Genomic DNA, 17,864 nt, shown 5'->3' on the forward strand with positions numbered 1-17,864 from the left:
TAATACTACCCTCTAATGGTTAGGAAGTGCTCAGTTAATGCTGAACTGAATCATTAAACATGCCCTTCCTTCTACAGGAGTGGTTCTAACTCCTTCATGAGAGGAAAGGTTATATTCACAAAGCCTGGAGGTCTGTCTGGAGAGAGGACTTAATGCTGCCACACTAGGATCTGAGCTGGAACAGCTGGCAAACCTCAGCTCCCACCTGCTTCATTTATGTGCGGGAATGGTATTCATTTCCAGCACAGGAAATCCCTGGTTCCGGCACACTCAGCACTCTTTCATTTCAGGTTTAGGGTTAGTGTGCAGTTTTCTAACATCGATGAGGTCCCTAAAAACCATGGCTGTTCCATTTTCATCCATCAAAACTGGTCTGTCACAAAGTAATTTGCTTTGCTATAGAAGTCTAGCGTTAGGCCATCTGTACTACTGACATTTTAGAACTGGAAGAAACCTTAGAAATTCTTTAATCTAATCCCATTCATTTTTATAGATGCAGCTCAGACCCAAGAGTAGGCTGCGATACAGAACATGCTCTTTACCCACGTCTGCAACATCCTGTGCCCCCCATGGATGCGTTATCTGGCTACATGCCCATTAGCTAAGACCTTGCCTCTGCAGGGTTTCAAAGAGATGTAAATGCTACAATATACAGTCAACTTCAGCTGCACATACATACACCCACAGATAAAGTACAACCTCAGTGCAGGGGAAACAAACTCATGAATAATCCCAAGGAGTGAAAAATGAAGTCATATTTATTCTGGATATGACTTGATCGTTCTATTTTGGGGGGACTTTTTTAAGGGAGTGGAATAATTTTCCTCATTTCACTTGCTAATTCTTACAGTAAAATGAATAAATTCATAAATCATCAACCAGCCAGTGTGGGGAAGCAGTCCACAAGTGTGTCAGGCAGCACTTAAAAAGGCGTTTTGGGAAAGGGGGATTCTTACAGTTAAATACGGAAAGGATGTGATTTACTAGAGAAGATACGTGTGTTCTCAGATGAGAAGGATTAGAAAATTAAAGCCATTGTAAAAAAAAGAATGAGATAAGTAAAACAACTGCGTAGAGAGCATTAAAGGCAAAGATTAGTTTATTTCTATTCTGAAGGCTAATGGCACAGCCCTAACCTGACTTCAGGCGCTGTGTGCCCCATCCCTGTGGCTCCCTCCCTGCCCCTCCAAAGTCAATACAGAGCCTGCTGGAAGGTGAACCAGACAAGCAGTTGTAACAGCAAAAGCATATCAAAACTGCTTCATTCACGTACAAGAAAAAGAGAAAGGGTGAAAACAGATACCAACAACCAGGTATTAAAGTAGTATAATACCATTAATGGAGTATTAGAGAAGAATTTGTAGTTTGATAATATGTATGTGACAGCTTTCTACCTTCTAGGTACCTATACGCAATATAAATTTGCAAAGTTTAAAACTGCTTAAGTATGGGCTTTTTTCTTCCCAATTAGGCAAGTAAAGTGCTTAATTTCTCAACGATTATAGCAAACACATAACCCTAAGTTAGTTCACCAAAACTTGGAAGCTGAATTTTATTGAGTCAATACCATTTAGGAACTATATAGTCTTAGAAGGCTCTAAAAACAATATTACCTTTAGTCTTTCTAAAACTGGTTTAAGGGCCATTTTTTTGAAATTGTGTACTAATTAAATTATCTATAGCTTTTGGCTATGCACACTTTACAAAGTCTTTAAGTTTTAATAAGTAAGGTACTGCACCAGAATATATCCACTATCTCAGAACATCTTACTAGAACGTAAGTTCCATGAGAGCAGGGATCTTTATTTTTGTCTACCAGTGTTTCCCAAACATCTAGACCAGGGGCTCACAGCATGTGCTCAATATGCATGATGAGGGAATGAAAGAATCTTAAAAGAAGCCACTCAAGGAAATATCCCTTACTTTGGGAACAACATCCCAGTTCAAAGGGAGGTCCAAGAGTTTCCAAAACAATTTCTAGCATTTTCCTACCCTTTCTCTGGAGCAGCTGGATATAACAGCAGGACTGCTTTGTTCATTAAGACTTGTCCCATATTTCATTTTAGTTTATAGGCAATATATTTTGCTCACTTAATGCCACCGCAGAAAACTCTCTCTCCTTAGTAAGGAGAGATTCGTCCCAAGAGGTACATATAAACTCTATGCTTAGAAAACACCCTACAAACCATACCAGAAATACTCTTAAAATGCGCAAGCATTCCTAAGCCAGGATCTATTCAGTTACTTCTTATATGGATCAATTATGTAAGAATCTAATGTATGATACACTTTACTTTCTGGAGAACTATAGCTATCAGTGTTCACTATAAAGAAACTTTATGTTCCCTAGATGCAGACACTGCAGATACGGAGATGAGAATGATGGTATTTGTTATGACATCAGAATTCAAGCCGATACTAGTGCTTTTTACTTTAAGAAGGGCACAGCTTTCTAACTTATGACATCATTGGAGAAAAACAGCACCTCTTTTGTGTGAGTGCAATAACTTCTCTGTAATGACTCATCCAATCGTGGAGTACAGATTTCAGATAACTGCTTTGGAGACAAGACAGAGTCCCACTTAACAGATACTTAAAAGAAAAAGAAGATTATATTGGCAGTATCTACATTAGTTTCAAAGCAAGCACCAAATTATTTGCGCATTTGCAGGTAACTGTGGTCAGCAAGACCAAAGTCCTTTTTTGGTTTACTTTGTATGGCACCCCTTATACCTTGTTCCGATAATGTGTCTCCTATGATGTCTTCCTGGAAACCCTGGTGGCGTAGTGGTTAAGTGCTATGGCTGCTAACCAAAGGGCTGGCAGTTTGAATCTGCCAGGCACTCCTTAGAAACTCTATGGGGCAGTTCTACTCTGTTCTATAGGGTCGCTATGAGTATGATGTCTTCCATTGGTGTTTTTCAGTCTAGTATAGCAGTTCTGATGACAAGCAGGGGAGGAAAGGGCAAAACATAGGAAAATGGTATTATTCATCTTTTTAAATGAGGACTGATAGATTTCCACATTTACTCATGAGAACAAATGAGAAAAACATTAAACCTATAGATGATGCCAGTAACTTTCAAAATCTTTACACCAAACAAGAGATTAACACTGGAATTTTAACACTTCTTAAAGTCTCTTGGCTAGTGTAGTAAAATAAAACCTTATCAGTCTTTCTCAAAGGGCAAAAATATAACAAACAGTTAAATACCAGCCATCAGAAACAATACATATTTTTAAATGTTATCTTCTGTTTCTTCATCACTTCAATTTAAAAAGCCAACCCAAAACCTGTAGGATTCATGTCCTTTTACATAAAACTGAGAGGAGGCTTCAATCTGTGTACAGAAACAAGGAAAGTACCACATGCATATTACATTTAATGCAACACATACACTTCGGCTTTAATTTTAAAACAGATTCAAAGAACACTTTATCGCCACTCAAGAAAAATACAGCATACACATTATAGCACAGTTGTGGTGGTGATAGTGGAAAAACAAAATGCAGCCACACAGAAGACAGTCTGTGAAGTCATCTGGGAGAACCCTGTCAAACCCACCCTCCAAACCAGTTTTCTGTGTCAGTGTTAATGAAGGAAGAAGGTAAGTAACACAATAAACTTGACATCCATTTAAAAAAGTATCTGGAAAGCACACAGGAGAGATAATGGGACCACTTGCAAATGCATTTCTGAGAAAAACACATTTATCAGTGAAAAATATGCATTACATAGGACGTAAATTTAAAAATTATTTGATTTGCATATTATCTCTGGTTAATGATTTGGGTTGTCAGTTACTATTTTTTCTTCTGAATTTCAAAATAACAAAATTTTATTTTATGGCTAAAACCAAACCCAATTTGATGGAGTCAATTCTGACTCACAGCGACCCTACAGGACACAGCAGAATTGTCCCACAGGATTTCTAAGACTGTAAATCTTTATGGAAGCAGATTGCCACATCTTTCTCCCGTACAGTAGCTGGTACGTTCAAACTGCCGACCTGGTTAGCAGTCGAGCTATTAACCACTGCACCACCAGGGCTCCAACAGATTAAATACCAGCTAATAACAACAAAGACCAATCCATTTAGAAATCATGAATTAAATCTCTGAGTTTATCTGCATCTCTTATTAATTTTCTGACTCATAACTACGCTATAGGACAGAGTAGGACTGCCCTATAAGGTTCCCAAGGCTGTAAACTTTATGGAAGCCCACTGCCACATCTTTCTTTTGCGGAGCAGCCGGTGGGTTCAAATCACCAACATTTCGGTTAGTAGCTGAGCGCTTAACCACTGTACTACCAATCAACTCTATAGCAATGAGTTCTTATTACTAATTTTAGCTTTTTGAAAAATAATGTGTTTTGTCTTATTTAACGTTTAATATTTAATGTAGTTAATGGCCTGGCTCTCTTGACAGAACTGCAAAGACAATTTCCTTTACTAGTGACCATGATGAAGACAGAATATACTCAGCTTTGGGTATTAAAGTTTAAATAGAAACACTACTCATGAATTTGGAAAATGAACTTCCTTCTATTGATATTAAATCAGTATCTTATATCCGTAACAAACATAATTCTCCCAACAAAGCTAATTCTCCCAAGAGAGATAAAATTTGTAGAAGATGCAATAAAATAAAGAACACAAGCTTCTTCCTTCTGCCCAGATTTGGGATATCTTTGATAAACAGTGTGTATAGTTTTATATACACTTGGCTTTGAACTCTTTTACAGGTACACCACTGGAAAACCTCCAGCCATATTTATGAGAACAATTTGATTCCATAAAGTAAAAATTCTTCAGAATAGAAACGTACCACTTCTACATCAAGAAATGGCCTAAGTAACCGTGTGATCTATCCAACAACCTGTAACAGCTGGGTGCCGACTTACTGCACAGCATTTGTTAGAGGTTGCTAAATTTCTCGCCTCTTCCAAAGACTCTCATGCTAGTCCTGATGCTCTGAGTCTATCTGGATGTTTTCCATTTGCAAAACCCACTCTGTGGGGGAGTGTCTTTAAATTTTACCTTCAATAAGATTCAGGAAGCCCTTCAGAACAACAGACGTTTCTGACTGAGGGAAAATCCACTTGCTATCAAAAAGTTGCAGCATATTTGTTGGCCTTTCTTTCATTTCCCTAGAAACATAGGATGTGAAGAAATAGTAGCAGGAGGGAATCACAGACGAAAGGGAACAATGTCTCCAGAGAAGATGAGAAAAATCCATGCTCTATACTGCGTTCATCTGAAAAAAGATAAAACGGTTAGGTTTATTACACTGATTTGTGAAATGCAGATTTATATATTTAACATCACTTGTCGATTCAAATGACGGAGTAGTAGAAAGATGCTTCCAACAGCAACACACACACAATTCGAGGGCTGTCAGCCTGTACATCCATTTTCCCGGGCTAATCCCTGACCTTTTATACTACCTAAGCTGATGGATTATTACTCTGCAGCCTGCTGGCTTAATTGTGTGAGCTCATCCAGGCTCTGTAAAGCTTTGTGCTATCATGCAAGTCTGGCACCAGAGCCACGTGGCAAATCTGCTCATGCAAAACAAGGATGAGGCAAATCTGAACTATATGCCAGAGCGGGAAAGAGAGAGGAGGGTAAATGAATTTCTCTTAAAGGTCACTCAGTAGCTATAATAAATGAATGTATTCAGGTGCAGGCTGGAGAAGTAGAGTTACTAAGAACCCCTTTATCCTCCCCCAGCAGTTCCTTCTGCTCAGTTTCCAGCTGCCATGGAGTTGACTCTGACTCACGGTGACCCCATGTGTGTCAGAGTAGAATTGTGCTCCACAGGGTTTTCAGTGTGGCTGATTTTCAGAAGTAGATCACCAGGCCTTTCCTCCTAGGCCACCTTAGTCTAGAAGCTCTGCTGACACCTGCTCAGCATCATAGCGTGATGCAAGCTTCCAATGAGAGATGAGTGGTGGCAGTGCATGAAGTGTGGTGACTGGGAATCAAACCTGGGTCTCCAGCACGAGAGGTGAGAATTCTACCACTAAACCACCACTGCCCCTATAGACAGAGAATAGTAGACAATAAATGTTTCTATTACTAATTAGGAGCCTTGGTGGTACAGAGATTAAGCAATCGACTGCTAACTGAAAGGTCGGTGGTTTGAACCCACCTAGTACTCCACAGGAGAAAGATGAGGCAGTCTGCTTCCGTCAAAGATTACAGCCTTGGAAACCCTACGGGGCAGTTCTATCCTGTCCTGTAAGATTGCTATGAGTCAGAATCGACTCAATGGCAATGGGTTTTGTTTGGGTTTATTATTAAACATTCTTTATAAGACTAAAGGTCTCTAGTATAGTAGACTGGTTCTCATGTAAGCCTAGAAGAAAAAGTTTATTGTATGGGAAACCCAGACTGATTTTTTTTCTAAGTCATGTGTTGTAGGGAAAAAAAAACACTTGAACTCTGGCTTTCTTAGACAATTTCCTTAGGACCACTGGGTCCTTTGCTCCTGAAGCTGATCAGGCATTGGCCCTCCGGTGCTGCCCCAGTCCAGAGCTGCAACCTCCAGACTTCACTGAAACCAGCCAACTCCAAAAGCATTCATTCCAAGAGCAGATGCTGAATGAAAATGGTGGCCAAGGTTGGGGACAGAGCAATCACCCAATTTAAAGACTAATGAAATTTCTGTTTTGTCTAACCAGTTCCGGAAGGAGCCCTGGTGGTACAGTGGTTAAATTGGCTCAGCCATTAACTGAAAGGGTGGCAGTGTGAACCCACCAGTTGCTTTCAGGGAGAAAGATGTTACAGTCTGCTTCTGTAAAGATTACAGCCTTGGGAGCCTTGTGGGGCAGTTCTACTCACTCCTGAAAGTAGTTATGAGTCAGCAAATTAATAACAGATGCAGATTAAACTCAGGGATTTAATGCATGATTTCTAAGTGGACTGGTCTTTGTTGTTATTAGCTAGTATTTAGTCTACTGGAGCCCTGGTGGTACAGTGGTCAATCACTGGTCTGCTAACCAAAACGTCAGTGGTTCGAACCTACCAGGTGCTCCGCAAGAGAAAGACGTGGCAGTCTGCTTCCGTAAAGACCTGCAGCCTCAGAAACCCTATGGGGCAGTTCTACTCTGTCCTGTAGGGTCACTAGGAGTCGGAATCGACTCTATGGCAATGGGTTTGGCTTTGGTTTTGGAACTAGGGCCATGCCTGTATCACAGCCGCTTTTAACTCTAAGTCTTCTATGGGTTTATCTGGAGATGTTGTAGTGGTGGTGCGTGTGTGAATAAAATTACTTTAGTTCACAAGTGAAATGAATAAAATCACCTGGAATGGCTACGGGTGGTGGCAGCTGGAGACATAAAATCATTTCCGGCATCAATTCGAAATATTTAAATTGCTCTCAGAGTATTATCCAGAGAAAACAGTCTTACTGTGCAGATGGAGAGAACTAATCCATCCTATTTTCTCAAGGTCACAGACAGATAATGGCAAAGACAGTTGGAACTCTAGTTTCCAAAACCCACACACAGGCCTCTGACCTCTTATCTGTCTACACAAAAATTCTCGGTCCCATGCAAACAGCTTCTGTAGGGTTCACATTTTAAATGAACCAAAAATTAGCTTTTTGTGGGAAGCAGTCTGGCTTCGTGGATAAGAGCATGCACTCTGGAGACACACTGGTTGGGTTCAAATATTCATTTACTAACTGCTTGATCTTAGTCAAGTTACTTAATTTTGAAAGGCCTATTACCACATCTATAAAAATGGGAATACCAGTAACATCTAACTCAGAAGGTTGTTGTGAGGACCAAATAAGTTAAAAAAAAGTACCTCTGAAATGCCTGGCACAGGTAAGAATTAAAAAACATCACCTATTAATGGTGAGGATGATGATGATGTCACTTGCTCAGGAACATCTAATGAGGCATGAAAGAAGATAACCCCATTCTTTGGTTCCATCAATATATCTTAGACTTTCTCAATAAGGCTTTACATTTATTCTACTTTTCTATCAGCCTTATAGTGTTTTTATATAAAATATATTATAAAATGTTTTATTTTATATAAAAGCTATACATGTACATGTAGTATATACATACGTGTGTGTATTTACACACACACACAAATACATATATATATATATATATATATATATATAAACCCAAAAACCAAACCCACTGATGTCGAGTCACTTCTGACTCATGGTGACCCTACAAGACACAGGGGAACTGCCCCATAGGATTTCCAAGGCTGTAAATCTTTACAGAAGCAGACTGCCATATCTTTCTCCTATGGAGCAGCTGTTGGGTTCCAACCACCCACCTTTCGGTTAGCAGTCAAGCACTTAACCACCTGTGCCATCAGGGCTTCAGTGTTATATATAAGCTATATATAAAAAGTTCACTTTACATGTGCCAATAGGAACAGAACTATTTTGCTACTACACTGTCCAGGCATTCTTCTAAGCAACTGTTTTTCACCCTCAGCAATCAGGAAGGTGTAAGAAAGTACGGTCTCTATGGGTGTTAGCCAGTATTTCTTAAGGTGAGGAACAGGACAAAGAAGGAAGCCACAAGACAGAAGCTTGAATCTAGGCAGCCGTTACTGACACGGAATAAACACACACATAGCCCTGAATGCTTGAAGAGGGCACACTCTCCCTCTCTCTCATCTTTTCCTGTCCCTTCCTTCCTCCTTCATAATTGAGTACAGATTCTTTGCCAGGGACCAGTATACAATGATAAAGAAAGACCAGTAATGACAGGATTTTTTTTTAAAGCATTAAACAGATTTTTAAGAATAAACTTTTAAACAGTATCAGCAAAAACCCAGCCAACCAAACAAAATCTTTCAGAGAAAGGATTTCAGGACTATTTGATATACTGAAAAACTTTCTCCCAAAGGAAGACTGTCTCTTTTGTTGATCATATTCTTATTATGACACTGGTTAACTCTTTCACTAATTGGCCCTCTTAACTCTTGGCAAGCCCCTCACAGCTTTACTAACAGTACAAATTAGATCTCAAATGCAAAAAAAACCAAAAAAACCCAATGCAAAGCAGGTGAAATTGTTGCACTGCTGTCAGCTAAGTATAAACGAACCCCAAACCCAATGACCTCAAGTTGATTCTGACTCATAGCGACCCTACAGGAGAGAGGAGAACTGCCCCATAGGGTTTCCAAAGCTGTAAATCTTTGTGGAAGCAGACTGCCCCATCATTCTTCCGTGGAGTGGAGAGGCTAGTGGGTTCAAACAGCCAACCTTTTGGTTAGCAGCCAGGTACCTTAACCACTGCACCACCAGGGCTCCTTAGCTAAGTCTCTATAATTATTTTAACTCTCAAGCATTATACCCCTCCTGCCTTCCTAGAAATAAAACTTCAGAGACATAGACCAAAGGAAACATTTTCTTATCAAAAATTTTAGCTCCTTAATGTACGAAATGTCTACACGGACAACTTCAGAAGGCAGAGGAAGAACATTTAAATATTTAAAATATCACTGGGTTTCTGGAAGGTTCTGAATGCCAGGCATAAAAATCCTGGTGATGATGTAGCTCGCTGAAGCACTGCAGGCTCCAACTTGTCACAGTTAATCTTGTCAAGGCCCCCTTCTTGGCTCCACCAGAGGATTCTCTGATACCTTACAGACAGCCCTGCTGCCTCAGAAAGCACGCGCTCACCGAGAGTGAGCACACCCCCACTGTGACACTTACCATACTGTCGAATTCTACAGACCCCACTATCCGTGACACCTCATCAAACTCCTCAGGAGACATGGGGAGAAGGTTTTCCGTAGTCTGAAGTCTAGAAGGGTGACTAAAATGGGGAGAAAGGAAAAGGAAATTTTAACATCCCATACTTAGACATTTTATCTTTTGCCTAAGCGTGAATTATCACTTTAAAACCAGTTGCTGTTGTTTATTCCAACTTATTTGGACCCCATGTGTGTCAGAGTAGAACTGTGCTCCAGAGGGTTTTCAATGCCAGATTTTTCAGAAGTAGATCACCAGGCCTTTCTTCCAAGGCACCTCTGGGTGGACTTGAACCTCCAACTTTCCCATCAGCAGCCAAACACATTAACCATTTGCACCACCCATGGACTCTGAATTATCACTTTATTTTTATTTCTGGTAAACCAATACACTTATAAAATACATTTGGAAAAGAATGGAATACGAGAGGTTGTGTCCCCAACCCTGCCCCTTGAGAAATGTACTGGACTCTAGAGATGTGAGTAAGCAATAGCCACACTGGAACCTGTGACGCTTCTGCCTGGTAAAATCTAGGTACAAACGTGTGCGATAGTGTCACCCTGAGGTGACGATGCCTCTCAGCTTACCCTGGACAGAGAAGCCCCAGAGAGATGTCTGGGGAGTCCCTCATCCCTACCTTGAGGTTTGTATGCAGATAAAGCTGCTCCACAGAGTGTTTTTACATGATGGCTACATCCATTCACCCCAAGACAGTGCTGCAGGCCAAATAACTGACAATGACTTTTCCAAATTTTTTTCTACCTTTTATAAAATGAAACAACAAAATAAAAGCAAGCGGAGAAAATGGATCTCAAGCATGACTTTGGCCTTTCCTAAATTCAAAAGAACTATTTTCCCACTCTGATCAATTTCTGTTCATTTTATTTATACTTTTTCAAAGTATCAGCTTTTGGAGAACTTATATATCTTAAATACAACTTTTTCTTTTTTTTTTTTTTTTTTAAGGCAGTAAAATGCTGATTAGCAGTGATACCGGGATCCCTAATTAGGATCTTTCCAACGTGTCCAGCTGTGTCGGCGTCAGCAATTACAATGGAAAAGTGAAATACAAGCATCTTCAACAGGCCCCAGCAAGGAGCAAGGCCGGCTTGAGGTGTTTAAACATGGCCCTCTTCGGTGCTCACTTACACTTCAGACACAGAAATCAACTCGGTCTTGATGTATCCAGTTCCTCTAGGACCATCGAGTTCCATCGGTTCTGGTGCTAGAAGCAAACATACATGTGTGCTTCCCATTAGCAGAGATTACACAAGGACAGAGCAATCAACTTTCTCTTTGGTCAACATTACATTATTTTTCTTGAGAGTCAGGGTAGAATGCTGTAACTTTAAGACCTTCCTGCCTTGGTCACCTGATATTCTGGTGATAATGTAGAAGCAACTAGAAAAAAGGGGGAGGAGATTTCAGTACAGGAGTCAAGCTGGAAGCTTTCTCTTTCTAAGGCTTGAAATTCTGCAAGAAGTTGGAACCCAAGACACTGTGGTTTTGTGCTAGGTACTAGCTTGGCTGATGTAATATGCACAGCTTTCAAGCTGGGGCATCTTCATTCCAATGTACTTGTCCTAATGTTGAGGTTTCTCATTTCCTGTCCCCCAAATTAACTTTGCTGGCATGTTCCAAACCAGATGGGTCTAATTCAAACACAATTCAGTGAAGATTGAGGCAGGAAACCCATGTTCTAAGCCTAGGCCTGCTCTGAACAGTAATTGCTAAAAATCGTATGATCTAATAATTGGGTCACCTTGGATGAGTCACTTTACTTCCCCCGAGCCTCAGTTTTACTACTAGCACAACTAGCTGCCATCGAGTTGACTCCCTCTCATGAGGACCCCACATGTCAGAGTGGAAGCATGCTCCCACAGAGTTTTCAGTGGCTGATTTTTTTTGGAAGTAGATCACCAGACTTTTCTTCCTAGGTGCCCCTGAGTAGACCCGAACCACCAACCTTTCTGTTAGCACCTGAGTGTTTAACCATTTGCACTAACTAAGGGCTCTTTACCACTAGCAGGCTGGCAGAAATCAGCTGGCTATGGTTATCCTCCCCATTACCCCTTCCCATGTAGAAAAGATAATAACGTAACAAACACACAAAACCAAAAATGGACTTTTCCAACACTGCAAAAAACAGAATTTATTTATTCACTTCTTACTTAGCTGTATCAGGCCAAGCAATGTGTTCCATTTCAACTGTGCTGTGTTTATACCATCTTTTGAAAGCCTGCTATTAGCAACTTAAAAGAAAGTGGTGGATTAATGGGATAGCAGAGGTAGAACTTGTGCTGGCACTCATAAGAAGGCAAGGGCAAGTTTATGATACTACACACTATCTCTAGTAAACCTTTGGACAGCAATAAAATAACTCTCAATCGCCAGGAATGACTGTGATGTGCTATTACTCATCAAGGCAAGGACTGCTCACTCTCCCCACATACCTTCCTTTGGCCTGGAGTAATACTTTCCAAGCGCATGGTCTTTATCAATATTTGGATACAAATACTTCAGGGGATTCTCTGGAATATTCTCGGCAGCCATGACTTTGTAATTGCGAATGATATCTGGGAAAGTAACGGCAGAAAGTTCTTTCTTTGTGTAGGGTTCAACTGCATGGAAACAGGGTTCTAAAAAGAAGAAAAGCTGAGTGAGTCCATGGAATGCCCCAAAATAACAGTGAAGAGAGAGACAAAAAAAAAAAAAAAAGAAAGAAAGACATTGCAGAGTTTATGGATTTGAGTGAACCTGGTAAGAACTAACCACCATCTAGGCGTTACAACAGATAGGTATACTGCTTTGTTTCTAAATAAGTTACAATCTTTTCTTAAAAAGAAGAAAAATAAAGGTAATCATTACTCTCATTAACACTGAATTTTTTTTATCATATGCTTAGATTTGCAAATCTGGCCAAAGGGTTTATTAGACAGCTTTAAAAGTCTGCCCCTTCATCTATATGCTACCCACAAGCAGATAAATAGCTAATTACTAAGTGGGTCATCCTGGCTCAGGTGATAGATGAAACCACTAGAAAATAAATTCACCTTGTTTGATTTTCTTTTCATATTGAAAAATATTTTTTATTAAAACAAATGATGGTAGATGGAAAACAAATTTTTAAACAAAACAGATCCTATTTGCTACCTTTCCCTCTAATCCTTAATGTAATAAACCACAGCTTAATTTACTCCTGGTCCTAAATCAGCCTTAATTAGAATCCTTCTTCCTCATTTCTCCAGATTCCTCACTCTTGGGTGTACGAAGCCCAGAGGCTGCTGTTCAGGGTCTCTCGGGACTCTGCTATGGAATGCCAGGCCACACTCGTATCCCAAGTCTTTGCAGCTAACGCTGCGCTGGTCAAGCTTCTCAGCTTGCCAGGGGTTCTCTTCACCTCTGACTGGTTTGTTAGCATACTCTCTCCTCCTCTCAGCTACTTTACCAGGAGAGAAGAGAAAAAGGGCGGGCTCTATACTGCCTACACCAGGCTCTAGGCCTCAGCTCTCCCACTCCCTCAGAAGAAAAAATAGAACAAGAAAAGTATCCCATCTTTTTGCATCTTCCCACCAAAAGCACAAGAGTCACTGGAACAAACTAGTTTGGCCTCCAGTCCTTTAAACAAAGTAAACTATAAACAAGAGTAAAAAGTCATCAATTTTTCATTATTGTTTTCTCATCTCTGCTGTTCAGCCTCGCCCCAAGAAACCTGTTTTACAATGCCAATATTTTCAAAGTTTTTTAGCCATGAACTCCAGACAACCCCAGTATATAATACAGATGAACTTTTAGCTGCTCTGTCTGAAGGCAGTGTGGAGGGCCACAGCTCACCCCAACAGCCCCTGCACACAAACCCCGCTGAGGGATTCTGTGGAGAAAATCAATGACAAAACTGTCTCACAAAGCCTGTCCTTCTAATCCACATGAGAAGAGAGCTCTATTTTGATGACAGGGACAACCTTATTTTTAAGAAACTTAAGAAAAAAGCACAATGAATAATACAATTTATTTCCACCTAGAATTAAAACCTGTAAAGAGGATTTTTATTACAGTATTTTTAGTGAAAGATAATAGATTTACTTACATCAAAGAGAAACCAGAGCTTTTAAAGCAGGGGTTTTAACCTTGGTTGATAATTAGGATCACCTGGGGAGCTTTTAGTAAACCTGGTGGTATAGTGGTTAGGGGCTATAGCTACTAACCAAAAGGGCAGCAGTCTGAACCCACCAGGTGCTCCTTGGAAACTGCATGGGGCAGTTCTACTCTGTCCTATAGGGTCGCTTTGAGTCTTTTTTTTTTTTTTAATAACTTTTATTAAGCTTCAAGTAAATGTTTACAAATCCAATCAGTCTGTCACATATAAGTTTACATACATCTCACTCCCTACTCCCACTTGCTCTCCCCCCTCTTGAGTCAGCCCTTTCAGTCTCTTCTTTCTTGACAATTTTGCCGGCTTCCCTCTCTCTATCCTCCCATCCCCCCTCCAGACAAGAGATGCCAACACAATCTCAAGTGTCCACCTGATATAATTAGCTCACTCTTCATCAGCGTCTCTCTCCCACCCGCTGACCAGTCCCTTTCATTTCTGATGAGTTGTCTTCGGGGATGGTTCCTGTCCTGTGTCAACTGAAGGTCTGGGGAGCATGGCCGCCGGGACTCCTCCAGTCTCAGTCAGACCATTAAGTTTGGTCTTTTTATGAGAATTTGGGGTCTGTATCCCACTGATCTCCTGCTCCCTCAGGGGTCCTCTGCTGTGCTCCCTGTCAGGGCAGTCATCGATTGTGGCCGGGCACCAACTAGTTCTTCTGGTCTCAGGATGATGTAGGTCTCTGGTTCATGTGGCCCTTTCTGTCTCTTGGGCTCTTAGTTGTCGTGTGGCCTTGGTGTTCTTCATTTTCCTTTGCTCCAGGTGGGTTGAGACCAATTGCTGCATCTTAGATGGCCGCTTGTTAGCATTTAAGACCCCAGACGCCACATTTCAAAGTGGGATGCAGAATGATTTCATAACAGAATTATTTTGCCAATTGACTTATAAGTCCCCGCAAACCATGTTCCCCAGACCCCCGCACTTGCTCCGCTGACCTTTGAAACATTCATTTTATCCCGGAAACTTCTTTGTTTTTGGTCCAGTCCAATTGAGCTGACCTCCCATGTATTGAGTGTTGTCTTTCCCTTCACCTAAAGCAGTTCTTATCTACTGATTAATCAATAAAAAACCCTCTCCCACCCTCCCTCCCTCCCCCCCTCGTAACCACAAAAGTATGTGTTCTTCTCAGGTTTACTATTTCTCAAGATCTTATAATAGTGGTCTTATACAATATTTGTCCTTTTGTCTCTGACTCATTTCGCTCAGCATAATGCCTTCCAGGTTCCTCCACGTTATGAAATGTTTCACAGATTCGTCACTGTTCTTTATCGATGCGTAGTATTCCATTGTGTGAATATACCACAATTTATTTACCCATTCATCCGCTGATGGACACCGTGGTTGCTTCCAACTTTTTGCTATTGTAAACAGAGTTGCAATAAACATGGGTGTGCATGTATCTGTTTGTATGAAGGCTCTTGTATCTCTAGGGTATATTCCTAGGAGTGGGATTTCTGGGTTGTATGGTAGTTCTATTTCTAACTGTTTAAGATAACGCCAGATAGATTTCCAAAGTGGTTGTACCATTTGACATTCCCACCAGCAGTGTATGAGAGTTCCAATCTCTCCGCAGCCTCTCCAACATTTATTATTTTGTGTTTTTTGGATTAATGCCAGCCTTGCTGGTGTGAGATGGAATCTCATCGTAGTTTTAATTTGCATTTCTCTAATGGCTAATGATCGAGAGCATTTTCTCATGTATCTGTTGGCTGCCTGAATATCTTCTTTAGTGAAATGTGTGTTCATATCCTTTGCCCACTTCTTGATTGGGTTGTTTGTCTTTTTGTGGTTGAGTTTTGACAGAATCATGTAGATTTTAGAGATCAGGCGCTGGTCGGAGATGTCATAGCTGAAAATTCTTTCCCAGTCTGTAGGTGGTCTTTTTACTCTTTTGGAGAAGTCTTTAGATGAGCGTAGGTGTTTGATTTTTAGGAGCTCCCAGTTATCAGGTTTCTCTTCATCATTTTTGGTAATGTTTTGTATTCTGTTTATACCTTGTATTAGGGCTCCTAGGGTTGTCCCAATTTTTTCTTCCATGATCTTTATCGTTTTAGTCTTTATGTTTAGGTCTTTGATCCACTTGGAGTTAGTTTTTGTGCATGGTGTGAGGTATGGGTCCTGTTTCATTTTTTTGCAAAGGGATATCCAGTTATGCCAGCACCATTTGTTAAAAAGGCTATCTTTTCCCCAGTTAATTGACACTGGTCCTTTGTCAAATATCAGCTGCTCGTACGTGGATGGATCTATGTCTGGGTTCTCAATTCTGTTCCATTGGTCTATGTGTCTGTTGTTGTACCAATACCAGGCTGTTTTGACTACTGTGGCTGTATAATAGGTTCTGAAGTCAGGTAAGGTGAGGCCTCCCACTTTCTTCTTTTTCAGTAATGCTTTGCTTATCCGGGGCTTCTTTCCCTTCCATATGAAATTGGTGATTTGTTTCTCTATCCCCTTAAAATATGACTTTGGAATTTGGATCGGAAGTGCGTTAAATGTAATAGATGGCTTTTGGTAGAATAGACATTTTTACTATGTTAAGTCTTCCTATCTATGAGCAGGGTATGTTTTTCCACTTAAGTATGTCCTTTTGAATTTCTTGTAGTAGAGCTTTGTAGTTTTCTTTGTATAGGTCTTTTACATCCTTGGTAAGATTTATTCCTAAGTATCTTATCTTCTTGGGGGCTACTGTGAATGGTATTGATTTGGTTATTTCCTCTTCGGTGTTCTTTTTGTTGATGTAGAGGAATCCAAGTGATTTTTGTATGTTTATTTTATAACCTGAGACTCTGCCAAACTCTTCTATTAGTTTCAGTAGTTTTCTGGAGGATTCCTTAGGGTTTTCTGTGTATATAATCATGTCATCTGCAAATAGTGATAACTTTACTTCTTCCTTGCCAATCCGGATACCTTTTATTTCTTTGTCTAGCCTAATTGCCCTGGCTAAGACTTCCAACACGATGTTGAATAAGAGCGGTGATAAAGGGCATCCTTGTCTGGTTCCCGTTCTCAAGGGAAATGCTTTCAGGTTCTCTCCATTTAGAGTGATATTGGCTGTTGGCTTTGCATAGATGCCCTTTATTATGTTGAGGAATTTTCCTTCAATTCCTATTTTGGTAAGAGTTTTTATCATAAATGGGTGTTGGACTTTGTCAAATGCCTTTTCTGCATCAATTGATAAGATCATGTGGTTTTTGTCTTTTGTTTCATTTATGTGATGGATTACATTAATGGTTTTTCTGATATTAAACCAGCCTTGCATACCTGGTATAAATCCCACTTGATCAGGGTGAATTATTTTTTTGATGTGTTGTTGGATTCTATTGGCTAGAATTTTGTTGAGGATTTTTGCATCAATGTTCATGAGGGATATAGGTGTATAATTTTCTTTTTTTGTAATGTCTTTACCTGGTTTTGGTATCAGGGAGATGGTGGCTTCATAGAATGAGTTGGGTAGTATTCCGTCATTTTCTATGCTTTGGAATACCTTTAGTAGTAGTGGTGTTAACTCTTCTCTGAAAGTTTGGTAGAACTCTGCTGTGAAGCCGTCCGGGCCAGGGCTTTTTTTTGTTGGGAGTTTTTTGATTACCGTTTCAATCTCTTTTTTTGTTATGGGTCTATTTAGTTGTTCTACTTCTGAATGTGTTAGTTTAGGTAGGTAGTGTTTTTCCAGGAATTCATCCATTTCTTCTAGGTTTTCAAATTTGTTAGAGTACAATTTTTCATAATAATCTGAAATGATTCTTTTAATTTCATTTGGTTCTGTTGTGATGTGGTCCTTCTCATTTCTTATTCGGGTTATTTGTTTCCTTTCTTGTATTTCTTTTGTCAGTCTAGCCAATGGTTTATCAATTTTGTTAATTTTTTCAAAGAACCAGCTTTTGGCTTTGTTAATTCTTTCAATTGTTTTTCTGTTCTCTAATTCATTTAGTTCGGCTCTAATTTTTATTATTTGTTTTCTTCTGGTGCCTGATGGATT

General features: G+C 40.1%; 1 protein-coding gene across 1 annotated transcript in view; it reads right to left on the bottom strand.

Moving 5' to 3' along the window:
* Positions 1-3,363: 3,363 nt before the first annotated feature.
* Positions 3,364-17,864, bottom strand: part of STAT1 (signal transducer and activator of transcription 1) — a 59,965-nt gene continuing 45,464 nt past the window's right edge. The window contains exons 21-24 of the mRNA XM_049887708.1: positions 12,195-12,380; positions 10,891-10,966; positions 9,703-9,805; positions 3,364-5,259 (exon numbers count right to left, since the gene is read on the bottom strand). Coding sequence (XP_049743665.1) covers positions 5,245-5,259; positions 9,703-9,805; positions 10,891-10,966; positions 12,195-12,380 — 380 coding nt within the window. The 3' untranslated portion in view covers positions 3,364-5,244. The remainder of the gene's footprint in view (positions 5,260-9,702; positions 9,806-10,890; positions 10,967-12,194; positions 12,381-17,864) is intronic.

Source organism: Elephas maximus, chromosome 6 (assembly GCF_024166365.1).
Source record: "Elephas maximus indicus isolate mEleMax1 chromosome 6, mEleMax1 primary haplotype, whole genome shotgun sequence".
NCBI lineage: Eukaryota > Metazoa > Chordata > Mammalia > Proboscidea > Elephantidae > Elephas > Elephas maximus.